The 27,464-nt window shown below is 39.3% G+C and overlaps 1 protein-coding gene across 1 annotated transcript in view; it reads left to right on the top strand.

Annotated features, from left to right (window-relative positions):
• The window catches only part of TTC27 (tetratricopeptide repeat domain 27), a 176,935-nt gene that overhangs the window by 69,445 nt on the left and 80,026 nt on the right, over window positions 1–27,464 (top strand). The window contains exons 10-12 of the mRNA XM_010829828.1: window positions 1,790–1,903; window positions 19,910–20,005; window positions 22,733–22,855. Coding sequence (XP_010828130.1) covers window positions 1,790–1,903; window positions 19,910–20,005; window positions 22,733–22,855 — 333 coding nt within the window. The remainder of the gene's footprint in view (window positions 1–1,789; window positions 1,904–19,909; window positions 20,006–22,732; window positions 22,856–27,464) is intronic.

Genomic DNA, 27,464 nt, shown 5'->3' on the forward strand with positions numbered 1-27,464 from the left:
TGACTTCAGAGGTGGGGTAACTCCTCCCAGCTGCTGCCCCTGACCTCGGATGTGGGGTAACTCCTCCTGGCTGCTGCCCCTGACCTCGGACTTGGGTAGCTCCTCTCCGCCGTTCCTGCACCATCACAGCCTGGCACTCTCGGCTGCTGCCCCTCACCTCGGACGTGGGGTAACTCCTCTTGGCTGCCACCCTTTGGGCATGGGGTCCTCCCAGCTTCTGCCCCTGACCTCGGATGTGGGGTAGCTCCTTTCGCCCATGCTTAGTGTGCTGGTCGCAGCCGCCAGGCAAATAATAGATATGATGAAAGTGAGCTGGCCATTCATGGTACAGTAAAGAGTTGGAGAGACTGTGATAGAATTTATACTTCATTGAAAGACTTATTGCTAACTTTTAATGAGAATTTGGAGTTATTAGTGCCTTTAACCAAAAAACAAATAATCGTGTGGCTTCCCTAGTGGCTCCGTAAGGAATCTGCCTGCCAATGCAGGAGACAAGAGTTCATTTCCTACATCAGGAAGATCCCCTGGAGAAAGAAATGGCAGCCTACTCCAGTATTCTTGCCTGGAGAGTCCCATGGATAGAGGAGCCTGGCAGGCTACACTCCATGGGGTCGCAAAAGAGTTGGACAGTATTTAGTGACTTAACCACACTTGTGTTAGCTTAGCTTTGCAATTCTTCAATTTGTCTATGTCTTAGAATTATTTGGAGAGTGTTTTAAAAAACACTGATGCTCAGATCCTGCTCTCAGAGGTCTGATTTACCTTTTAAAATACCAAAAGCTTCTTCTAATGGACAGCTAGGTTTTGAATGATCCATTGGACTCTAGTTAACTAGGATTTTTTTATATCTGATTTTTATAAATAAGTAAATAAGGATGTGGTCAACTGTCAGACAGTTACGCCTTTTGCCTTTCTTTGAAGCAACCTTTACTGTAAGTTACTGTTGGGGAATGATCACTCAGGGTCACTGTTGGTTTCCATGTCATCAGCAAAGAGCTTAAATTGTGTTCATTATACTGAGCAGTCCCTACTGCATCAGAATACATTTTCCCCCTGTTCTTGTGCACCCAGAACCCACTCATCCTCACCCCGTGCATTTGTGGACAGATTCAGTGGTTTCTACTGCACTCTCTGAGCTGATGGTGGTCACAGCTTTCTCCGGGGCCGGGTCTAGGTTTCAGTGTGTGCATATTCATGATTTTCTGATAAGCTAGTCTTTCTTAAGATGTCCCTCTAGGATAACATTTAACTAAAATTAGAGACTCTCTACCCTAACCAGGACTAGAAAGCATTCTCAAAAATGTTTGGATGGTTTCCTTAAACTTTGATGTGCCTTTGCATCAGGAGATTAGGGTATTTTTAAGTGAAAAGGCATTAGATTTCTAATTATTTGTTTTCATTTGTGAGTTTGGATAATTTTTAAAAATTTATTTCAAATTTGAGAAGTATGGTCTTCTACATTTGTATAACTTACGAGATAAAAAAGATGTATTAATTAATGGTATGATTTATTCCATTTACTGTTTCGATTATCTGGAAATAATTCTGACTCATTCCTTAAGGAATTTAATCAGCTGAACAGGTCAGCTCAGTTAAGTAATGATTCTGCTCAAATGAACACATTCTTTTCCAAAAATATTTGAAAGCACGTTGTCTTTTATTTTTTGCTGAGATGATTTTCAAATCGTCACTCAACTGTATCCTGATATATTAATTTTGTTATATTCAGAGTGGATTATCCAGTTTATCCATTTCTTTTGTGGTCTTTTTTTTTCCCCCTCCCCATCAGTGTTTACTTTCACAACCCAAGTTCTGGGCCATTCAGACATCAGCTTTGATCCTCCGGACAAAACTTGAGAGAGGAAGCACACGCCGAGTGGAACGAGCAATGAGGCAGACACAGGTAAGAATTAATGTTGCAATTCTTGTTAGTTTTCCAACTCTTAATTGTTATCAATAACCATGCATGTTTGTTATGAGTATAAATAATGAGATGGCTTTCATTTTACTCAAACACATTTTATTATTTGAGAGTGTTGTCCTAGAATTTGCTTGACTCCAAAGCCCAGCTGTGTACTGAGCTCTGTGACTCTGGTGTTTAACCTCTCTAAAGGAAAGCTGTTCCTCTGCTCAACACTTCTGACACCAAGTGTGTGGGTGTTTCCACACCAAGTATGTCTTCACTTCTCTGTGGACATCAATTGGGTGTCCTACAATTTAATTCAATTCTGACACTACGTGGAGTTAGTACAAGCCCCATACATGAAGAGCTTAGTCCTGTAAGACTGCCTCCCTTTTCTGATTCTGATTTCAAGTCTGATACTTCTGACTGAATGGCTATAAACTAGGCGTTTTCATGACCTCCTTCTCAGCTCAGGTTTGATCATTTGCTAGAATGGCTCACAAAACTCAGGGAGACACTTAATTACTATTACTGATTTATTATAAAGGATATAAATGAGCAGCTGAATGAAGCAGTTTTGGGGCAAGGTCTGGAAGGGTCCTGAGCAGGAGAGCTTCTGTCTTTGTAGAGCTTAGGCTGCCCCCTCCTCCTAGAACTTGGTGCGTTTACTACCCTGGAAGCTCTGTCTATTCATTCTATTAGTTTTGAGAGTCTGATATTGAAACTCCAACTAAAAGTGGGTTGCTGTTCCCTTTTCCAGGGGATCTTTCTGACCCAAGGATTGAAGCTGGGTCTCCTGCATTATTAGCAGGAAGATTCTTTGCAGTCTGAGCCACCAGGGAAGCCCACTTTAGGTGGTGGTGGTTTAGTCGCTAAGTCGTGTCCGACTCTTGTGACTCCATGGACTGTAGCCTGCCAGGCTCTTTTGTCCATGGATTCTCCGGGGAAGAATACTGGAGTGGGTTGCCATTTGCTTCTCCTTTCTTTATCATGAGAGCACATCTTTTCCTTCTTTGCTTTCGTATGGTAAAGGCAATATATTACACATATAATCCAAATATGAGGCAAATTAATTGAAACCTCATACATTCAAAGTGAAAGAGAAAGTGTTAGTTGCTCAGTCATGTCCAATTGTTTGCAACTCCATGGATCCCCACCAGGCTTCTCTGTCCATGGGATTCTCCAGGTAAGAATACTAAAGCAGGTAGCCATTCCCTTCTCCGGGGGAGTCTTCCTGACCCAGGCATTGAACCCAGGTCTCCTGCATTGCAGATAGATTCTTTACCATCTGAACCAGGGAAGCCCTACATACATACATCTAACTTTTGTTCAAACCAAAAAAAATCTTGTGTAAACCAGATGTCATCCTTGTCTAATAATATTCATATTAATGTTAGATAAACTCAGCTCAGTTGTTGAGGATTAATGTTAGGTTACTTTATGTTCATTATTAAAATAGTTTTGCTGATTAATTTTCATTACTCAGTTATCTCTTAAACCAGTTAATTTAAATTTAAATCTGCCCCTCTCCAGGTGGTTGTGCCTCTGAGGATGATTGCATGGCAGGAACCTTTTTCTTCACCCTTCAATTTCTGGGAGTTTGAGATTGTAGCAGTTTTCTGTCACTGGAGACTATTCATGCTGCAATTTGACTTTCTTAATGGTAGAAGATAATTGAGATTTCACAGCTTTTGAATGAGTATTTTTAGAACATCTGTTCTTGATACTGTATTTTAGCATTTACTAAATTATATTTCATTTGAAAATCTTTCCATCATCACAGCTAGAATGTGAGCTTCTTGAGGGGTCTGATTCTGTGTCTTACTTATTTTGTATACTCAGAATAGGCACTTGGTGGATGTTTGTTGAATGCTGAAGGTTGTATTTATTTATACCCTGCTTTTTACCAACAGAGTATATAAACTACTTATTTCTCTGTTATCAATCAGCTTTTTCCTCATCCCACTATGCTGCTAAACCATGTATGAGCCCCCCCCCCAAAAAAAAACCCATTTTGAATTATTTAATCATCAGCAGGAATAAGGCAGTGGCACCCCACTCCAGTACTCTTGCCTGGAAAATCCCATGGATGGAGGAGCCTGGTAGGCTGTAGTCCATGGGGTCGCGAAGAGTCGGACATGACTGGACGACTTCACTTTCACTTTTCACTTTCATGCCTTGGAGAAGGAAATGGCAACCCACTCCAGTGTTCTTGCCTGAAGAATCCCAGGGATGGCGGGGCCTGGTGGGCTGCCGTCTATGGGGTCGCACAGAGTCGGACACAACTGAAGCGACTTAGCAGCAGGAGTAATTACGAGTTAGGTGAATTGAAGGTTATATTCTCATCTGGCACTTTAGCAGTCTGAGAGTTGTAGAGCCTGGCCTTTCTAGTATCATTGCAGTCCAAATCTTCAGCCTAGTGCCGAAGCTAACAAGAACAGAGCAGTTGTTGTGATCACACTGAGGGTAAGGTCGTGGTCTTGGCGTGTAGTAATTCACGGTTTGTTTGGTTGTATTTTTTAAGGGAAAAGAGATAAAGGAATGTCAGTTTTTCTTACAGGGTTTCTTCAAAAATGATAAACTACAACTACCCTCGAAGTGATTAGAAGTGATAAGAGACTGGAGTCCGTGAATTAGCTACTCGATTAACTGGAAACATGTTCACTAGTCTATGGGAACTTGAGTAGAATGTGCATCCTCTGTATTATAGGCTGGTCATTTGTTCTACATTCCAGTCTTTGCTCCCATGTTTTAGTGTCAGAATGTGCTGTGCTGTATTATGTTTTCACATATCTTCTTCATTAAAGTACATCCACATGTGTTATGCTTGGCAGGCTCAGTATTGACCTTGATGTGTGACTGTTTGTGTGGATGGAAAATATATGGCTGCCATTATGAAGCCACTGACTGAGGAAGGGAGGTGGGGTGGGGATGTGATCTAGTCATTCAGGCTGACCTTGGTCATGTTTGGTTTGCCCACCAAGGGGGTGTGGCTTCAAAATTTGAGGAATTGTGTTCAATCTTTATACTTATTTTGAATATCCTTTTCCTAAATGCATGGTGCTTATAGAGGACAGATTGAAGCTCAGAGCTTTTCAAGACTCTTTATACTTTAGTAAAATTCAAGAACAGGTCTTGGTAAGGAAACTTAAGGGACAAAAACCCAACTTAAACTCGCTATGAAAAGGGATATTTGTTGGCTTTTATAGCTGGGAAGTCTAGAGGTATTCCAGTCCCAGAGATAGTTGGATTCACGGCTGAAAGAGATCATCAGGTCTTTCTCCCTTTTCCCATTTCTCTGCCTGCTTCAGTATCAGAATGTCTGTTGTCAGAAAAGCACCAAATTTTGTTGTCTGTAGCCCTCACAGTCTAAGAGGAAGAGAGATCACGTACTGTGGCCAAGACTGAGCCCTCTAACCTGTGCTTCACTTTCTCACCTGGAGGATGGAGAGAGCCGTCATTCAGATACCAAAGGGTTAAACGACTTCATTTAATGCTTGAAATAGTACCTGGCACATTAGAAAACGCTCAGTGAATGTTAACTGTTACTATTATCCTCACTTTAAAGAGGGGGAAGTCTAGGTACAAGAAAATAAAGCTGTCCAGTCCTTCATAGCTCACTGAAAGCAGTCATTACTGCCTGGAAGATCTGAAAACATTGGATAACGACAGTGCTTCATGTTTAGTGTGCTGAGTCCTGCCATGGAGCTTTTCAGGTATCTGAGATGAGAAGTGTTGTCTTCCATTCTAGCTCTGTACTTTACCTGCGTTAATAAACACACGTAGCATTTGAAAGTTACTGAAAAGCATACCAGAACTTGTTCCTGTGACTGTGGCTGTGCTTTAATTTTATTGGAATCATTGTAGTTACTACTCTTTGTTCAGAACTGTGTATAGTTACTGCCATTTACTGATCACTCAGATGCCAGGTGCTAGATAATCCTAGGAAGTAGGTGCTACTTATATTTTTATTGATGAAGATAGTAAAGCACAGAAAATTTAAATGACTTGCCCAAGATCTAATAGCTGGACTGGAATTCAAACCAGGTCTGCCTTGGGTTTCAAAGTCCATGCTTTGACTGACCCTGTTGCACCCATCTGTGAAAGACTTGGCATCATCTGGAGGAAGGGGGTTGAACCAGCTTAGACAGGAAGAAGTGAACAGAGGCTTTTGTGAGCAAGGCTTGGTGGCAGAACTCAGCTTCTCAGGGCGTACAATTTAGGTGAGAGGAGGGGAACGTGGAGTGCCCATAATATCGAGATGTGGTCCTGTGTAGGAACAGAGTGTACATGTGGCTGAGTGAAACAGGCCAAGGCTAAGGCCAGGAGAGGATGCTGCCCAGAGGGAGGCTGGTGGGCCGAACCAGGGTGTGAGTTTCATAATACTAGATTAATTAAAAATAGGTGACAGTTGGTTCATAGATAAGTGAGGTAAAAGAAGGGAGAAGCAATAAAATATTATTGATAGTAAAAAAAAAAATTTTTAATCTAGAAAGTTACAGAACAGTGAAAACTCAAGCATAGCAGAGGAACTTACTAGTAGGGTGAATAATGTCCACCACACGTCTAAAGGCACTAAATGCTCACTTCAGTCAGCTTCCAGCTGGGGCACTCGAGATTCTTTGACAGAATCAGATTGTGTTGGTTGAACTGACACATTGGTTTCTCCCGGGACAGCACCCTGTGTACATCTTAAGAGCCTTGTGCAACTTTCCCCAAACTTGCATGAACATATGAACCACTTGCAAGGTGCTTATTAAAATATAGCTCTTTAGCCCAGCCCACAGAAATTGAGGGTCCTGTGAGGGTGATGATTATGGTCACCTTTGGAAGAGCCTGCTCCTGGCTGAGACCAGCTGTTAATCTTTAGTAGCTCCAGATGTTTTCCTGTCTCATACCCAGGTCCATACAGAACAGACACTAAAGGGGCATTTGTCAAGACCTGAAGGCCAGCCTTGTGATTTAACAGGGGACTGAGTCCCGGAAGGAACCTTAGAGGTGTGTGTTACCAAGAGTCACAGACTGGAGCCAGATTGAGCTCACTGAGGAATGGGCACTCTGCATATGACAGAGACTGCTCAGGAAAGTAGGTATAACTATTATTAGATTTGACTGCTTTAACTTTCTTAGAAAGGATGATACTAGGAATTTAAAACATTCACTTGCTGCTGCTGCTGCTGCTAAGTCGCTTCAGTCGTGTCGACTCTGTGTGACCCCATAGACGGCAGCCCACCAGGCTTCCCCGTCCCTGGGATTCTCCAGGCAAGAACGCTGGAGTGGGTTGCCATTTCCTTCTCCAGTGCAGGAAAGTGAAAAGTGAAAGTGAAGTCGCTCAGTCGTGTCCGACTCTAGCAACCCCATGGACTGCAGCCTACCAGGCTCCTCCATCCATGGGATTTTTCCAGGCAAGAGTACTGGAGTGGGGTGCCATTGCCTTCTCCGAAAACATTCACTTAGGTTTTAATAATAAATATTCTTTGCACTCTTACCCTACTTTCAGACTATAAGTAGACTGACTTTTCTCACTGAACTTTTAAGACAAGATAGTGAAGGAGAACTTCCAAGAAGGTCTCCCGGAGAAGTTTTAGGAGAAAGTTGGAAGTGGGCAGGGCTGGGAAAGGCACGCGAGATGGGGCATCTCCCAGTCCTCAGAGGGTGATTGTGGAGCCCTGAGGCTCCCTAAGACCTTTCAGAGAATCCACAGGTCGCAACTATCTTCACAGCAACATTGTTGTTGTGTGGTTGCTAAGTCCTGTCTGACTCTTTTGTGACCTCATGGCCTGTAGCCCGCCAAGCTCCTCTGTCCATGGGAATTCTCCAGGCAAGAATACTGGAGTAGGTTGTCATTTCCTTCTCCAGGGGATTTTGCTGACACAGGGATCGAACCTATGTCTCCTGCTTGGCGAACTGATTCTTTACCATCAGACTACCTGGGAAGTCCCTTCGCAACAATACTGAAATGCTGTTTTACCTTGTCACTGTGTTGATACTGAACCAACAGAAGCAATGGAGGGTCAAACTGTTGGCCCTTTCACCAGAATCATGGTCGGGACTCCACACTGTGCTGTCAGTCAGCCTGTGCTTCATAACCATGCATTTGTAGCTTAAAAAAAAAAAAAAAAGACAGTTTTGTTTATGATTGTCTTTGATAAAGCAATCAATATTATTTTATTAAATCTTTATCCTTGACAGTTTGCTTTTAAATATTTTATGTGGTGAACTGGGAGGTACTTGCAAAACACTTGTGCTATGTGAAGTGCAGTGGTTATTCCAAAAAAACCTGAGCGAACTGCTTTTCCCGTTGTTGTTGTTCAGTCACTAAGTCCTGTCCGACTCTGCAACCCCATGAACTGCAGGACACCAGGCCTTCCCTGTCCTTCAGTATCTCCTAGAGTTTGCCCAAACTCATGTCCATTGAGTCAGTGATGCCATCCAGCCATCTCATCCTCTGTTGTCCCCTTCTCCTCCTGCCTTCAATCTTTCCCAGCATGAGGGTATTTCCAATGAGTCAGCTCTTTGCATTAGGTGGCCGGAGTATTGGAGCTTCAGCATCAGTCCTTTCAGTGAAGAGTCAGGGTTGATTTCCTTTAGGATTGACTGGTTTGATATCCTTGCTATCCAAGGGACTCTCAAGAGTCTTCTCCAGCACCACAATCTGAAAGCATCAATTCTTCAGTGCTTAGCCTGTGGTCGAACTCTCACATCTGTACATAACTCCTTGAAAAACCACAGCTTTGACTATATGGACCTTCGTCGGCAAAGTAATGTCTCCGCTTTTGAATATGCTGTCTAGGTTTGTCATAGCTTTTCTTCCAAGGAGCAAACTTCTTTTAATTTTATGGCTGCAGTCACTGTCCAAAGTGATTTTGGAGTCCAAGAAACTGGAAATCTGTCACTATTTCCATTGTTTCCCTATTTATTTGCCATGAAGTGATGGGACCGGGTGCCGTGATCTTCTTTTTTTGAATGTTGAGTTTTAAGCCAGCTTTCTCACTCTCCTCTTTCACTTCATCAAGAGGCTCTTTAGTTCCTCTTAGCTTTCTGCCATAAGGATGGTGTCATCTGCATATCTGAGGTTATTGATATTTCTCCAGGCAATATTGATTCCAGCTTGTGTTTCATCCAGCTTGGCATTTCGCACGATGTACTCTGCGTATGAATTAAATAAGCAGGGTGACAATATGGAGCTTTTCCCATGGAACATTGTTTTTACTTTGAAGAACCACTGACAGACTATGGGTATTCAGACTTGGGTATTATGGCCAAAATTTTCTCAAAAATGAATGAAGTGAGCTTATCACTTCTATTTGTTACCAGTGATAAAATTTTGAGCTGGAAGAAAAAAAAATGAAACTTTTGGAAGTCTTGTATCTTTAGTTCTAAACCTGACAGCTTCCCATTGCTTCAGTTACTGGGATGAGAGTTTTTATATGAGCTTGCTGATAATAGGAAGTTAGGAGGTTTCAGCGGAGAAGGCAATGGCACCCCACTCCAGTACTCTTGCCTGGAAAATCCCATGGACGGAGGAGCCTGGTGGGCTGCCGTCCATGGGGTTGCTAAGAGTCGGACACAACTGAGCAACTTCACTTTCACTTTTCACTGTCATGCAGTGGAGAGGGAAATGGCAACCCACTCCAGTGTTCTTGCCTGGAGAATCCCAGGGACGGGGGAGCCTGGTGGGCTGCTGTCTATGGGGTCGCAAAGAGTCGGACACGACTGAAGTGACTTAGCAGTAGCAGCAGCAGCTGATAATACTAGTGCATGTAATTTTTAATATTATATGAAATATGTGGACATTTGCAAACCTGCACATTTTTCCAAAATAACCAATGCATGATGTGAAAAATCAAGCATGGGTAAAAGACCCAGTCAAAGTTCAAGACACATCAGTGAGTGGGTTTGTTTTATGATTTTTTTTAATTTAGGCCAGTGGATTTACTGTAACAGAGTATTTAATGTAACAGGAAAACTTTCATTGATAGGATTTCAAATCCCACATTGTCGATAATTCTAAGAAGCTAACCACATGTTGAATTTTGATGTAGTATTAAAGAATAATATGCAAAATTAACTTTAAAAGCTTTTAAAATACTTCTCCTTTTTCCAACTACCAGTCTGTGTAAGGTCAAATTTTCTTCATAAATTTCAACCAAAACATCGTATTGCAATAGATTGACTACAGAAGCAGGTATGAGAATGCAGCTGTCATCTATTAGGCCAGACATTGAATAGAAATTGCAAAAGTGTAAGCCATTGCCAGTTGTTTTTTCTTTTTAACTAAACTCGTTGGGTTGCAGGATCTAAGTTCCCTAACAAGGGATTGAACCCAGGCCCTCGGCAGTGGAAGTGGAAAGTCCTAACCACTGGACTACCATAAGAGTTCCCAGATTTTGCTAAACTTTTCGTGATTTTGTTTTTTGGGAAAAATTAGTTATTTTTCATAAAACATGTAAGTTAAAGTAATGGAGTCATTATTTTATTTTAGAATGAATTTAATATTTAAATTTAACTCAGTTTTAATTTCTAATATGATAAATATTGATATATTATAGCCCACATATACAAAAGCTCTTTATAGTCCCTCAGTAATTTATAAGAGTTCAAAGAGGTCCTGACACCAAAAAGATTAACTGCTGAGGTGTAACTAAGGGGAATGCTCCAAGAGCCTTGTCTGCGTTTCCTTGAAGACTTCCTCTTTATGTTCATCTGTTTAGTCTGGAATCATAAAAAAGACATCTAGGTTCTCTTAGCCCCCATTAGTAGACCCAGTTCCTACCAGCCAACACAAGAAAGTCTTTGAAACAGGAAGCAGAAATCTTAGTCAGATCTCCAGATCTCCTGACCCTGACTCCCTTATTATGGGATTAGGTGGGGGAAAACAGTTAGAATTTTCAATATTTTCCAGTGAGAAGCAGCGTTTTATTTTCATAGATCTGACCATTTCCACTTAAGTTAGGAGGTTATGGTTTTGATGAAGCTGTCAGTATAGTGTTTGAAATCAGACAGGCTCTGATTCATAGCTTTAAACTTTGAGCACAGGGGCTTCCCTGGTGGTCCATAGGCTAAAATTCAACGCTTCCAATGCAGGGAGCACAGGTTCAGTCTCTGGTCAGGGAAATTAAGATCCTGTATGCTGTGCTGCAGAGCCAAAAAACTAAAACAAAACAGCAGCCAAAAAGAAAAAATTAAACTTTGGGCAAGCCATTTTTTTAATCTCTCTGAGCTGGGGTTCCCTATGCATGAGGTAAAACTGGGTTAACAATAGGTGTAATGATGATGTTGATACTTTGTAGATGTGTTAATACATTTTGATTCTCCTTCTCCTTGTTCCTGTTGGAAGTTTTCTTAGGCTTGGAAGTTTGAGGTAGCAGTTAACTTGACCACAACTGTTTGTGAATCACAATTGAATGACTGCAGACTCCTGTCAGAGAGAACTGTTCACCCCAACTGTTGGATATATTTGATTAAGTACAGATTTTTATAATAAATCTCACCCTCCTAGACATCTGCATGCATACACAGATTGCACAAAAAAGCAAGGTGATTTGGCATGTGATCAATCATACCTTTTAGATTATCAGCTAATTTTGACTTGGCTCTTCAGAAAGCTGATAAGCACTTAGATATCACGCAAGCAGGAAAGAATAGCCTTCAGTGAAAGTGTAGGTCCTTAGGGACTAGCTGTGTTTTTTCAAAGATATGTGTGCCATACTTTTAGATATGAGCACATAAATAAAGTCTAAATCATACCAGACCTTGTTCTGAATTGTCCTTCAAAATTGTCCTAAATCATTCTCCATGTGCTAATTTTAAAATGTAGTCTTGATTTTCTCTAGTTTTTTTGGAGGGAAGTTCTTTCTCTGCTGAAAACAGAGAGGGCCCATCATTGTTTTGTAGGGATTTGTTCTTTTATTCCCCATTCCTTAGCGGTGTCCTCTGATCTCTGGTACTGGTTTCTGGAAGACTCAAGAGTTGCTGTTGTCTGGGGTCAGAGAAACTGTATGCATAGGCATGTTGTTTCAACACTGAAAGTATAAATGCTTTGAAGTGGAGTTTGGGGAGAAAAAGACATTAAAAGGGAGTCTTGAAACTTGAAAACAGTTTCATATAACAGTTTATGCATCATGAATGAAGTTGTGTTTGGTGTGTCCCAGCAGTTGAACCTGGATTTTCTGTCACCTGATTCTCTTATTGCATCCCCTCCACCAACCTCTCAGTCTAGTCTGAGCTAGACTCTTCCTTACTCTTTTCTCATCATATTTCTTGTTTATCCACATCTCTCTGTCACCTCCTTGTGTACATTCTGCTTGCTTTCAACTCTTAATGATTGGTTTAGGGTGTATTTGTGTCTCTCTTTCGCTCTCCAGTTTTGATGTTACTATCTTTTCTTAAAAACAAACTTCTCATGCCAATTTTAACTTATGACCAAGTGTCCATGACTTTCAGGTGTGAAATACATGAAATTTAGAAACTGGAGAGAGAAAATGGCAAGTGAGAGAGTAGGACAGTGCTTTAGAGGTCATTTACCTCAGTTTCTGGGAATTTGTGAAAGCTTGCGAGGTACCCATTTGTCTCTGAGCTCCCTGTTTTTGTCCACATTCATACACACACATCTGAGTTAAATTCACCCATTCCAGTCCATTTCAGTTCGCTGCTTCCTAGAATGTCAACATTCACTCTTGCCATCTCTTGTTTGACCACTTCCAATTTGCTTTGATTCATGGACCTGACATTCCAGGTTCCTATGCCATATTGCTCTTTACAGCATCGGACCTTGCTTCTATCACCAGTCACATCCACAGCTGGGTATTGTTTTTGCTTTGGCTCCATCCCTTCATTCTTTCTGGAGTTATTTCTCCACTGATCTCCAGTAGCATATTGGGCACCTACTGACCTCGGGAGTTCCTCTTTCAGTATCCTATCATTTTGCCTTTTCATACTGTTCATGGGATTCTCAAGGCAAGAATACTGAAGTGGTTTGCCATTCCCTTCTCCAGTGGACCACATTCTGTCAGATCTCTCCACCATGACCTGCCCATCTTGGGTTGCCCCACGGGCATGGCTTAGTTTCATTTGAGTTAGACAAGGCTGTGGTCCTAGTGTGATTAGATTGACTAGTTTTCTGTGAGTATGGTTTCAGTGTGTCTGCCCTCTGATGCCCTCTTGCAACACCTACCGTCTTACTTGGGTTTCTCTTACCTTGGGCGTGGGGTATCTCTTCTCGGCTGCTCCAGCAAAGCGCAGCCTGGAATGGGTGAATTTAACTCAGATGACCATTATATCTACTACTGTGGGCAGGAATCCCTCAGAAGAAATGGAGTAGCCATCATGGTCAACAAAAGAGTCCGAAATGCAGTACTTGGATGCAATCTCAAAAACAACAGAGTGATCTCTGTTCCTTTCCAAGGCAAACCATTCAATATCACAGTAATCCAAGTCTGTGCCCCAACCAGTAATGCTGAAGAAGCTGAAGTTGAATGGTTCTATGAAGACCTACAAGACGTTTTAGAACTAACACGCAAAAAAGATGTCCTTTTCATTATAGGGGACTGGAATGCAAAAGTAGGAAGTCAAGAAACACCTGGAGTAACAGGCAAATTTGGCCTTGGAATATGGAATGAAGCAGGGCAAAGACTAATAGAGTTTTGCCAAGAAAATGCACTGGTCATAGCAAACACCCTCTTCCAACAACACAAGAGAAGACTCTATACATGGACATCACCAGATGGTCAACACTGAAATCATATTGATTATATTCTTTGCAGCCAAAGATGGAGAAGCTCTATAGAGTCAGCAAAAACAAGACCAGGAGCTGACTGTGGCTCAGATCATGAACTCCTTATTGCCAAATTAAGACTTAAATTGAAGAAAGTATGGAAAACCACTAGACCATTCAGGTATGACCTAAATCAAATCCCTTATGATTATACAGTGGAAGTGAGAAATAGATTTAAGGGCCTAGATCTGATAGATAGAGTGCCTGGGGAACTATGGAATGAGGTTCGTGACATTGTACAGGAGACAGGGATCAAGACCATCCCCATGGGAAAGAAATGCAAAAAAGCAAAATGGCTGTCTGGGGAGGCCTTACAAATAGCTGTGAAAAGAAGAGAAGCGAAAAGCAAAGGAGAAAAGGAAAAATATACCCATTTGAATGCAGAGTTCCAGAGAATAGCAAGAAGAGATAAGAAAGCCTTCTTCAGCGATCAATGCAAAGAAATAGAGGGAAACAACAGAATGGGAAAGACTAGAGTTCTTTTCAAGAAAATCAGAGATACCAAAGGAACATTTCATGCAAAGATGGGCTCGATAAAAGACAGAAATGGTATGGACCTAACAGAAGCAGAAGGTATTAAGAAGAGATGGCAAGAATACACAGAAGAACTGTACAAAAAAGAGCTTCACGACCCAGATAATCACGATGGTGTGGTCACTGACCTAGAGCCAGACATCCTGGAATGCAAAGTCAAGTGGGTCTTAGAAAGCATCACTACGAACAAAGCTAGTGGAGGTGATGGAATTCCAGTTGAGCTATTCCAAATCCTGAAAGATGATGCTGTGAAAGTGCTGCACTCAATATGCCAGCAAATTTGGAAAACTCAGCAGTGGCCACAGGACTGGAAAAGGTCAGTTTTCATTCCAATGCCAAAGAATGCTCAAACTACCGCACAATTGCACTCATCTCACACGCTAGTAAAGTAATGCTCAAAATTCTCCAAGCCAGGCTTCAGCAATATGTGAACTGTGAACTTCCAGATGTTCAAGCTGGTTTTAGAAAAGGCAGAGGAACCAGAGATCAAATTGCCAGCATCCACTGGATCATGGAAAAAGCAAGAGAAAAACATCTATTTCTGCTTTATTGACTATGCCAAAGCCTTTGACTGGATCACAATAAACTGTGGAAAATTCTGAAAGAGATGTGAATACCAGACCACCTGATCTGCCTCTTGAGAAATTTATATGCAGGTCAGGAAGCAACAGTTAGAACTGGACATGGAACAAAAGACTGGTTCCAAATAGGAAAAGGAGTACGTCAAGGCTGTATATTGTCACCCTGTTTATTTAACTTATATGTAGAGTACATCATGAGAAACGCTGGATTGGAAGAAACACAAGCTGGAATCAAGATTTCCGGGAGAAATATCAATAACCTCAGATATGCAGATGACACCACCCTTATGGCAGAAAGTGAAGAGGAACTCAAAAGCTTCTTGATGAAAGTGAAAGTGGAGAGTGAAAAAGTTGGCTTCAAGCTCAACATTCAGAAAACGAAGATCATGGCATCCGGTCCCATCACTTCATGGGAAATAGATGGGGAAACAGTGGAAACAGTGTCAGACTTTATTTTTCTGGGCTCCAAAATCACTGCAGATGGTGACTGCAGCCATGAAATTAAAAGATGCTTACTCCTTGGAAGGAAAGTTATGACCAACCTAGATAGCATATTCAAAAGCAGAGACATTACTTTGCCAACAAAGGTTCGTCTAGTCAAGGCTATGGTTTTTCCTGTGGTCATGTATGGATGTGAGAGTTGGACTGTGAAGAAGGCTGAGCGCCGAAGAATTGATGCTTTTGAACTGTGGTGTTGGAGAAGACTCTTGAGAGTCCCTTGGACTGCAAGGAGATCCAACCAGTCCATTCTGAAGGAGATCAGCCCTGGGATTTCTTTGGAAGGAATGATGCTAAAGCTGAAACTCCAGTACTTTGGCCACCTCATGCGAAGAGTTGACTCATTGGAAAAGACTGTGATGCTGGGAGGGATTGGGGGCAGGAGGAGAAGGGGACGACAGAGGATGAGATGGCTGGATGGCATCACTGACTCGATGGACGTGAGTCTGAGTGAAGTCCGGGAGCTGGTGATGGACAGGGAGGCCTGGTGTGTTGCGATTCATGGGGTCGCAAAGAGTCGGACACGACTGAGTGACTGATCTGATCTGATCTGATTCACACACATTAACAGTAGAAACTCAGGCTTCCCATTCAGCAGTCCCAGTCTCCTAGGACTTGGCGTCTTGCCTTTGTCTTTCGGACTACTTGGGTATGGTTTGTCCCTGGGGAATAAACCTGATACTTGTGTTGGGCTAATGGTACCTGAGACTGACAACCTTTTCAAATGCTGGAAATCCTACAAAATACTCTTTCTTAAAATGTTTTAAATTGTTGACTGTGCTGGGTCTTTGTTGCTGTGCAAGCTTTTTTCTGGTTGCATCAAACTGGGGCTGCTGTCTAGTCGTGGTGCATGGGCCTGTTACTGCAGTGGCTTCTCTTGTGGAGCACAGGCTCTAGAGCACACGGGCTTCAGTAATTGCAGCGTGTGGGCTCAGTAGCTGTGGTTCCCGTGCTCTGGAGCACAGGCTCAGTAGTTGTGACACTTGGGCTTTGTTGCTCCGTGGCATGTGGGATCATCCTGGGTGAAGGATGGAACCTGTGTCTCCTGAATTGGCAGGTGAATTCTTCACCACCGAGCCACCAAGGAAGGCCCAAAATACTCTTGAAAAAGGCATATGCCTAGAGTGTCTGAAGTGCAAAAGATCGTTTGGACACTCATGTGGTACATGAGTGCTTTTGTGCTTAAATGATTTGACTTGTTGTGGGTAGACCTAGAACAGAATTCAGGCCACCTCACTTATCTACACTTTTTCCTGTAAAGGACTCCAGTCCACTTGACTATAATTGAATTATTTCAGAATGAGTCACTATAAATAATCCTGCTCTGAAAAACCTAGAGATGAACTGTGACTAAGTCCCTGTATTTGTAGTGAGTTAGTAAATAAGAGAGTACTTTGAATTCAGTAGAGGAACTGGACAACTTAATGTTCTTGGCTTTGTTGGTGGTGGTCATATTTAAGGTAGGTAGAAGTATATTCTATGCAGAATTGAAAATAGGTTAGACTTCTGTTTTTAATCTTTATCATACACATCGTCTATTTGAATTCTTACAAAATGTAGCTGTACTTGTTCAGGAGCTTATTTGTGATATCAAATTCAAATAAATGTTGGTCCTCTACTGTCTACAGTGGTCTCTGCTATTTTGGAGAGTATCTGAGAGTATCAGGAACACTGTGAGGTCAATTAAAAGTGTCTGAGAGTATCTGAAATACGTAACGTGCGTGCTAAGTCACTACAGTTGTGTCTGACTCTTTCGTGACCCCGTGGTTTGTAGTCTGCCAGTCTTCTCAGTTCATGGGATTTCCCAGGCAAGAATACTGGAGTGGGTTGCCAGTAAATCTGTTTATTAATAAATTGGGAAATATTTACTGAGCACTGCTCAATATGTTTTAGCTAGATTGCCACAAACGCATGAGTTTCATTTGAAAATCTAATGTTTTAGATTTTTTTAAACTAAACTTTAAACTTTTTTAAACTAAACTATTTTTAAACTTAGTTTTATGAACTAAGACTTCATAAAAGTAAGTGTTGGGATATTGCTTTTGGCATTTAATTATTTAATTGTTGTTGTTGTTCAGTCACTTGGTTGTGTCTGACTCTTTGTGACCCCATGGCCTGCAGTACACCAGGCTTCTTTGTCCTTCCCCATCTCCCGGAGCTTGCTCAAAACTCTTGTCCATTGGATCAGTGATGCCATCCAACCATCTTGTCCTCTGTGCTTATTAAATAAGCATTATTTATTTTTTCTTTCCAAAGGAAGAAAAAGAATTTGATAAAAAGAAAGATTTGCCCCCTTAATGAAGTAATTCAGTAAGCCTTTTATTCATGTATTGTAACCATATGTACTCAGCCAGAAGTTTTTCTTCTCCCTTTCCTCCAACTAAATAGCTTTGGGCAGAAGTATGCAACCTTTTTGTTATTAAGTTTCTCTGAAGTAAGGCCAGAAAACTTTAAAAATATTTTGACCAAAATGGTTTTAGGAGTCTGGTTATGACTCAATTTGTTCTGACTGATTTGATTGAATAGCATCTTGGATTGTCGAAGAAGTGATGCAGTGAGTGTTTTCTCATTTGGCAGGATCTTCTTAGGCTAACAGATATATCTTCCACCTCATATAATATAAAGAACTTCCTATTTTCCCCAACTGAGCAGTTCCCCTGCTCAGAAACTGGTCTCCTTTTACTGATAGTGGGATTTGTTAGATTCTTGTCCTTTTACGAGGAAGTTTGGATTTACTATCTCTTACTTTTTTTTTTTCAATTTTAAAAGCTAATTTCATTAAAACTTAAAAAAATTTCAAGCTTACAGAAAAGTTCTAGGTAGAGGACCAACTGTCTTTTGTATCCTGAAGTTTTGGAAAGTAAGTTGCCAACACAGTGCTTCACCATTCTCAAATACATGGATGCTCTCCCTGTTCAGTTGCTCAGTCATGTCCAGCTCTTCTGTGGCCCTGTAGACTGCTGTACACCAGGCTCCTCTGTCCTTCACTATCTCCCAGAGTTTGCTCACACTTAGGTCCATTGAGTCGATGATGCCATCCAACCATCTTATTATTCCCTGTCGTCCCTTTCTTCATGCCCTCAATCTTTCCCAGCATCAGGGTCTTTACCAGTGAGTCAACTCTTCACATCAGGTGGCCAAAGTATTGTAGTTTCAACTTTAGCATCAGCCCCTCCAATGAATATTCAGGACTGATTTCCTTTAGGATTTATTGGTTTGATCTCCTTGCAGTCCAAGAGACTCTCAAGAGTCTTCTCCAACAACACAGTTCAAAAGCATCAATTCTTTGGTGCTCAGCCTTCTTATGGTCCAACTCTCACATCCGTACATGACTACTGGAAAAACAAAAGCTTTGACTAGACGGACCTTTATTGGCAAAGTGATGTCTCTGCTTTTTAATACACTATCTAGGTTTGTTATAGCTTTTCTTCCAAGGAACAAGCATCTTTTAATTTCATGGCTGCAGTTTCGGTCCAAAGTGATTTTGGAGCCCTAGAAAATAAAGTATCTCACTGTTTTCCATTGTTTTCCCATCTATTTGCCATGAAGTGAAGGGACCAGATGCCATGACCCTAGTTGTTTGAATGTTCCTACATAATCATAATATGTGTATTAAAATTGCTGTATTGTTGCCATATAATCTTTGTAAGACAGGCCTGTGAAACCTAGTCAGTTGCCAAAAAGAGAAAATTTGAGTGCTGCATTATGCAGAAAAGGTCATAATAATGCACAGTTGAAAGTGCTCAGTGTAAAACAGAAAAAACACGTATATGTACTAGATGACAAATGAAGAGTCAGGTAAAGATGATCATGGTAATGAGACTGCTGTCCGTGTGTTTTCTAGGACTCCAGAGTGTCTGTCTTCATTTTGATGCTGAATATGTGAGGTCTTGTGATGCTCGTCTTGTGACCACCACTTAGTGGCAGCCTTTAGCTTTGCACTTGGCCTTTGTCCCCTTTCTTAGAGTCAGCCATCCTTGTCTTGTTGGTCTGCCCTCTGTAGGTTCTGTAGGTTCAGTTATCTAGTACAAAGTACATTTGAGCCCAGCAGAGGGTTTCCTCAGTGCATGCAGGTTGAAGTTGTTCACTGGTCTTGAATGAATGAGTGTCCTCCCTTATGGTTGGTTCTGTTGCTGAAGAGTAAGAGACTTAGCCCTCTGTGATCAAATAGACCCCCTTTGATTTCATTTTATTCCTGAGAAAATAGTCCTAAATGAAATTCTTCATGTAATTTATCTCTGATTTACATTAGAAAGGGCCGTTGTCACATTATGGTTGTGAAATAGATATGCTAAAAACAATTCTTCTTAGAAAATAGAAAAAATAAAAAGATGGATTAATAAGGCTAGTTCTTTGAAAGAACTATTATAGGAAACCTCATTTTTAAAAATTTTTCTTGTTATTTTTTAATGTTCAAATTACATAAATGTTGGTTAATTTTAAGATTTTTTTTAACATTTATGGAAATTCAAGAAAATATTCACACATCCCAACACAGTATCAAAGTAACTTGTATTCTTTATTGTTTATATGTCTATTTGTTTTTGCAACAAAAATCTTGTTCATATTATAAAGCTATTACTCATATAGATTCTGATTATGATACGTGCTCTTAAGGCTCTTGCAGACCAATTTGAAGATAAGACTGCGTCTGTATTGGAACGTCTGAAGATTTTCTATTGCTGTCAAGTGCCACCTCATTGGGCCATTCAGGTATTTTCGTTGTTGTCATTGGATATGGAAAACACTTCTCTTTTGAAAGATAAATGCATTAGAAAAAAATGACTAAATTTATGTTGGAGTTTTCATATATTTCAAGGAAAAGAAAAAGTATCTAGCTGGGAATTGCTGGGAATTACTTCAAACTGCTATTTGAATGAAGTGATACTGGACTTGTAAAACATTGAAAAGAATGTAAACTAGGTTAAATAGAATTCTTGAAATTAAATAATAGAGCCACAGAAGTCTTCATTTTCAAAATAACTATTTATGTTTAAAAGCCCTGTAAGGATTTTCTGCTAAAGAATGAACCTTTTAAGCAAATTGTTTACAAAAGGTAAAATAAAGCATTTATTTGATAGTTGATAATGTGAAATGCCTTTAACTACTTTGCTCTTTCTAACAACATGAGAACATCTAGTTTAGCTCTTGCCCTGTGGGTTCCCCTGTGTTACAGGTGTCATTCCTCTATTTTGTACAATTTTATTCACCAAAGACAACTTAGACACCTGGTCTGGTCTCTTAATTTATAATTCTGGTTTCTTAATCCTCGAAAAAAAATGGCGGCCCAGGGCAGTTACCAGTAACTACATTTTTCCAGTGCTGATCACACAGCAGTTCATGAGCATCTCTGGTTTCCCAACTTTTAGTCTAGTTTGCCTCCTTTCCTTTATCTTCATTGGGTTGTAATTATTCCAGAGAATAACAGCCAGCTTTTACTGCACATTTATTGTGAAGCACGCATTTTTTTCTGCCTTTCACACACAGTATCTTATTTTTTTGCAACAATTTTGTGAAATAATCCCGAATTACAAGTGTGAAAGCTGTGGCACAGAGAAGCTAAGTGGAGTCAAATAATGCCAGCCAGAAATTTATTGATGATTTAGTAACCATTCTCATTTTAACCAGCTTCCTGTCATCTCTTGTGAATTATGCACATAGGTAGTGACTTAGAATTATAAATGCCAACCCACAATTCAGTGACTCAGAATCTTCATAAGATTTCTTAGAGTAGATTATTAGTATATTCGTAAGCTCAGGGTAAGCGAGGGGGTCTATTATACATTGGGATTCACTTCATCTATTGAAGACATCTCGATAAAACAGGCACAAAAAATGTTTTCATATCATCTCAGTAGGATAGATTCTTCATCAGAAAGGTGTTAGCAGTTGGAACGTTTGGCATGTTTTTGTGAAGTATGTCAAGTGCTTTGTCTTTGTACTATGTGGTTTGTGGTGTATAAACAAATCAAACTCTGAACTATTATTATGACAAAACATGTCTGTTGAGGGTGTAGTTGTTACTTTCTGAACAGAAACATTAGGAAAATTAAATACTGTTCAAATAGGCTCAGTGTTTATTTTATCTGCTTAGGAAGCTGTGGATTTTGGGATCTTTGAGCAATTAGATAAACATCCTCTTTCATTAAGAAATTAAAACAGTTTTATTTCTTGGGAGTAAGCATATCTTTATGTATTATTTTTAAAGATCAGGAAATAACAGCACAGTTTATTATAAAACATATTCATCTTTACTCCTAGTTAGCCATATCAGCTTAGATGCCATAACTTTGTCACTATTAGAAAGATTGAACTCCTTACTATATGAGCATTAAGATGTATTCCAGCTCCCACATGTGATGTTCAGTTTTTGAAAATGTCCAATCACATATTCTAAAATAGCCAAATTCTCCTATATTTCATGGGATACAGAAGAATTGAGCCATTACTTTTATTTATTTTTATGTTTATAATATATTTTTATAATATATATAATAGATATATATTTATTTTATAATATATATTTTATATAATATATAACATTTTAATAATATATATAAAAATGTAATTTTCATTATAAAATGAAATTTTATAGTTTCATTTTACTTTCTGAGTTTGTTAGTTCTGCATGTTCCATGTCTGTTAGCTTCTTAGCTCTTAAATATGTATTGAATTTTACAGCCATACCTCACTCATGAGTTTTCCCAGTTTTTTAAACCTTTTTAATATTGTTTTTCTATTCCTGTAGGATGGACCACTTATAAAATACACTGTTTTTATTCTTGAATATACTTAACCTTCACTCACTTTATCACAATTTGTCCCATTTTATCTGCCAAGTACTGGGAAACTAGGTAGCTAAATTTTTTAGAGTGTACTTATTAAAATAAATTAGTGTTTTCATTTTCCTCAGTTATATATCCAGAAGTGGAATTGCTAGATCATATGGTAGCTCTGTTTTCAGTTTCTTGAGGAAGCTTCATATTGTTTTCTATATTGGCTGCAAATTGACAAATTGACAGTCCTGCCAGTAGTGCACAAGAGTTCTGTGTTCTTCACATCCTCAGCAACATTTATATTTGCCTTTCTGATAAGGGGCACTTTAACAGAGTTTTAAAAATTGACTTATTTGATCTCAGCTTTACAACAGAGATTGTCATGTACAGACTTTCTAGATAATAAAGAAGTGCAGATTTTGCCTTTTAAGTTCTGAATTCATGGGGAAAATTGATATATTGTGTATTTTGAACAGTTCCTGTATGTTTTTCAACATGTAGGAAACATATATGTTTTTTCAGCAGAGGTTGAATTATAGATATTAGGCATTTTTTGCAATAAGCAGATGCTTAAAATGGCAGATTAGATATACCTACAAATGGAACAGAAATCTGTGTGTGAATGTGCGAAGGATTGTTCATTATTTTTATTTGATTTTTCTAGCGCCAACTTGCAGGTTTACTCTTTGAGTTGGGATGTACCAATTCAGCCCTTCAGATATTTGAGAAGCTAGAAATGTGGGAAGATGTTGTCATTTGCTATGAAAGAGCTGGGCAGCATGGGAAGGTATGTAATAGTGAAATTTTATGCTCTGGCCAGACCCTTTCATCTTTGAGCCATCATCCTACCTGTTTTGTTTTTTAAACCTACTTTTGCCAACAGTTCGCTTATATTCCTTTTTTCACTTTTTTCATCAGAAATCTTTTTAATGTTTTCTCTGACTTCCATTGGGGCAGATTATTTTATGTCTGCATGTGTACTATAAAGGAAAAAAGCAAGGCCCAAAACTAATACAGTGTTTGATGTTTATGAATAAATAATGAAAGCTTTAAAGACATTGCACATTTTCGTCTCTTTCCTTTATTAACTCTCCTTCTGTAGACAACTTCAAAGTGAACTATTAGGAAATATTTTAAGCATCACTAGGTTGCCTGATGATCAGAGGCTGTGGGTCAGAAGCAAGGTTACCTAGGAGGGAGGGCAGCTCGACCTGTAGAAGATCCACAGGTTAGGACAGTCCCCTCGGCCACCCCCCACCTTGGGGCAAAAGAGTTGTCAAGTGTGTAATGCACATTTAATTCCATCCTTTAAATTGGGTCAAGAGAGAAAATGTTGTAATATTTGCATCTGTTATTAATCTGTTGTTTTTTCCCTCATAAATGAACAGAATTTTTAAAGGACTGTGCACCCTGTATATCTGTTAAAATGGACACATTGAAATCATTTGTTAATTTTGGACTAAAATTTTAAGTGGTGAATTTCTATCATAAGTATGGTACACAGGCAGAGTAAAACCCAGAAATTGGATCATTTGTATCTATAGTCAGCCTTTGCCATCATCCTGAAAAAGAGAAATAGTGGTACATGTATGTCTGTTTCTTAATACCTTTCCTAAGTGTGTGAATTTTAGAATAATAGTAAAAGTTAGGTTATTTTCACTAGTCAGTAATGGTGGTGAAAGTCTTTGAATTTTATAGGGTTAAGGAGAGGCTACCATGAGGATAACATTTTATTATAAAAGATTATAGAATTATAGTATTTTCTGGGAAGGGACTCCATAATCATCCATTCCAGTTCCTTCCTTTTCCAGATAAGGAAAGGAGTCTCTAATGACTCAGGTTAAGTCACAGAGCTAGTTATTGATTAATAACTTAAGTGACCACATGACATAGTGGTTAAAAGCATAGCCCAGATTGTGGATTCAAAAGCTAGCCTCGGCACATGTTAACTTTGTGATATTGGGGCAAGCTTCTTAGCGCCCCAACCCCAAGCCTCAGCTTCCTCATCTGGAGGCACATAATCTACGTACCCGACAGATTTTCGTGCATAACATATGAAAAGTACATAGAATGGTGCTCTTTCCTCGTGAGTGTTTGCTGTGAGTATTTGCTCTGTGAGTATTTACTGCTATTACTGATTCTGAGACTCATATTTTTTTTCCCGCATTTTAATATCTTTGAATTTGGGTTGTATCTGCCACTTGATGGCATCTGTCAGTGGCTGTCAGGTGGCCATTTGGCCAGGTTCAAACTGCTTGTGCTTGTACAAGTTTTAGTTGTAGCTGTATTTAGTATCATCATTTCAATTGAGTTATGTACAGTGTCAGCTCTACATACATTGGATTTAATTGCCATTTAAAATATATTTAAAAAGATTTCATTATGATTTGGCATTGAAACAGAAATGGTAAAGGACCAAAACAGAGTGGAGAGATGTGAATTTAACATTAGTGAAGTAAACATGTGCCGTTGGTAAAATAATCACAATTCCACTTACTTTTTAAAAACAATAACTAAAGGCTTTATGGGAGCCAAGAAGGGAAGACACCGCAATGTAGATGAAGCCGTGTTTCATACCAAGATTCGTAAAAGAAAAAAAAAAATGCTGTTTATAATATCAAGCAGTGTACTGGAGGCAGGAAAAATTGCCAAATTTTTCTGAGTAGATTTAAAAAATATCAAGCAATGAGAAGCTGATGTGATTCATCCAAGGCATTATGTCATAATGTAATTGAAAACATTTTTTCTTTATTAGTTAAGAGTTAGTCTTAAAATTGATGGCATCTCAAATTTGATGAGATACAGTATCATGTTTCTTCGCAGACTTAAGTGTTTATTTAGTGCCCTTTGGTGTACAAGTAGTATTCGGATATTTGTTTAACAAGGAGGTGAATTATTTCTTGGCTCCCAGGATACCATTGATGTAGTTACCATTGCATCATTCTTCCCATTGGTCAGTGAACAAATAAGTAATAACTATATATAAAAATATGGAAATTTTTGAAGTAATTAAGCAAGTTGGTGAATCCCAAATACCCAAAGCACACTTTGCTATATTAAATTTATTTAGTTATTGTTAGTGAGTATGGAAAGTAGGGATACTCTTACTAGAGAATAAAAAATATTAGTCCATTCCTTTCAGAGAATGTATTTGACTAAGTCCCTCAAATTAGTAGCAGTATTATTATTTTTTAAATATGCATGTAAACCTTGTAAGAAATGTCTTAGAGTAATGATAAATTTCTGTGTTTTAAATCACTCTATAAAATGTGTGTATTTTAATTTTTAGGAATGTACAGTTATTAACTTTCTCTCAAGTCTTTTGTGAGTTACAGCCAAACATCCTTCAAAATCTTGATTTTAAAGATTGATTTTAGTTATTTGCCATATAAAAGACCTCTTACCTATTTTCATGCTGTATTTGCAAATCAGTTTAATCATAGACCCTAAAAAGTTTTGCTTCAAGCTGGAACCAAATGTTTTATTTCTAAAACAGCTGAGATTCTTTTAATATTTGATTGCATACCAGTAGTTGTCATCACATTTAGAATTAACTGGAAGTTTGTGAAATTTTAATCTTTGCCTTTAGTGCTTAATGGCATAATTCATTTTTAAAAGACAAATTCAGAAAAGTATCTAAGTCTAATTATTGTGCCATGATGCTCATGTTTGCACCCCACTAGTAAGATCTCAGACTCTCTAATTTAGAAACTACCTACAGAAATTCTTGTTATTTAATGACCATTGGCAAAATAGCGAAGATTAATTTTGCTTGACCTTGAGGTCAGAACTGGTTCTCATCTGTTAGCATTTAATTTTTTAAAGCTATCTGGCACACTTAATGCAGTTTCTCCAAACTTTTCTATAATAGAATTCTTATTTTGTTGAGCAAATTGAGTCATTTTGTTGAGCAAAATGAAAAGAGAAAGACTGAGCAGGTATTAAGTTGCCTGGAGAAGGCAGCGTGGAAAGAGGTGGAGAGATTTAGATTGGAACCTCTAGTATTTTCTCTTGTTTCTTAGGAAAGAAGGCTTACCTGAGCTGCACAGCCTTATCTTTTATTATGCTATATTAGCAGATGATTGTGGCCATTAGACTTAAAAATTTTTCCCCTTTAACTTGCCAAACAAATCTTTTATTTCTAAAACAGCTGAGATTTTTTTTAACATTTAGTTTGGGTTTTGTTTTTTTTCTTTTTCTTCTAAGGTAGTCTCTTTATGTTATTTAAGAGAGTTCCCACGTGTTCTTTTCTCACACTGCAGTCAGAGCAAGCTTCCTAAAAGGCAGATCCCAAAAAAGATGTCCTTTTCATTATAGGGGACTGGAATGCAAAAGTAGGAAGTCAAGAAACACCTGGAGTAACAGGCAAATTTGGCCTTGGAATACGGAATGAAGCAGGGCAAAGACTAATAGAGTTTTGCCAAGAAAATGCACTGGTCATAGCAAACACCCTCTTCCAACAACACAAGAGAAGACTCTACACATGGACATCACCAGATGGTCCACACCGAAATCATATTGATTATGTTCTTTGCAGCCAAAGACGGAGAAGCTCTATACAGTCAGCAAAAACAAGACCAGGAGCTGACTGTGGCTCAGATCATGAACTCCTTATTGCCAAATTAAGACTTAAATTGAAGAAAGTATGGAAAACCACTAGACCATTCAGGTATGACCTAAATCAAATCCCTTATGATTATACAGTGGAAGTGAGAAATAGATTTAAGGGCCTAGATCTGATAGATAGAGTGCCTGGGGAACTATGGAATGAGGTTCATGACATTGTACAGGAGACAGGGATCAAGATCATCCCCATGGGAAAGAAATGCAAAAAAGCAAAATGGCTGTCTGGGGAGGCCTTACAAATAGCTGTGAATAGAAGAGAAGCAAAAAGCAAAGGAGAAAGGAAAAATATACCCATTTGAATGCAGAGTTCCAGAGAATAGCAAGAAGAGATAAGAAAGCCTTCCTCAATGATCAATGCAAAGAAATAGAGGAAAACAACAGATGAGAAAGACTAGAGATCTCGTCAAGAAAATTAGAGATACCAAGGGAACATTTCATACAAAGATGGGCTCAATAAAGGACAGAAATGGTACGGACCTAACAAAAGCAGAAGGTATTAAGAAGAGATGGCAAGAATACACAGAAGAACTGTACAAAAAAGATCTTCAGGATCAAGATAATCACGATGATGTGATCACTAACCTAGAGCCAGACATCCTGGAATGTGAAGTCAAGTGGGCCTTAGAAAGCATCACTACGAACAAAGCTAGTGGAGGTGATGGAATTCCAGTGGAGCTATTTCAAATCCTGAAAGATGATGCTGTGAAAGTGCTGCACTCAATATGCCAGCAAATTTGGAAAACTCAGCGGTGGCCACAGGACTGGAAAAG

The sequence above is a fragment of the Bison bison genome, unplaced genomic scaffold, assembly GCF_000754665.1.
Source record: "Bison bison bison isolate TAMUID 2011002044 unplaced genomic scaffold, Bison_UMD1.0 scf7180017864508, whole genome shotgun sequence".
Classification (NCBI taxonomy): Eukaryota; Metazoa; Chordata; class Mammalia; order Artiodactyla; family Bovidae; genus Bison; species Bison bison.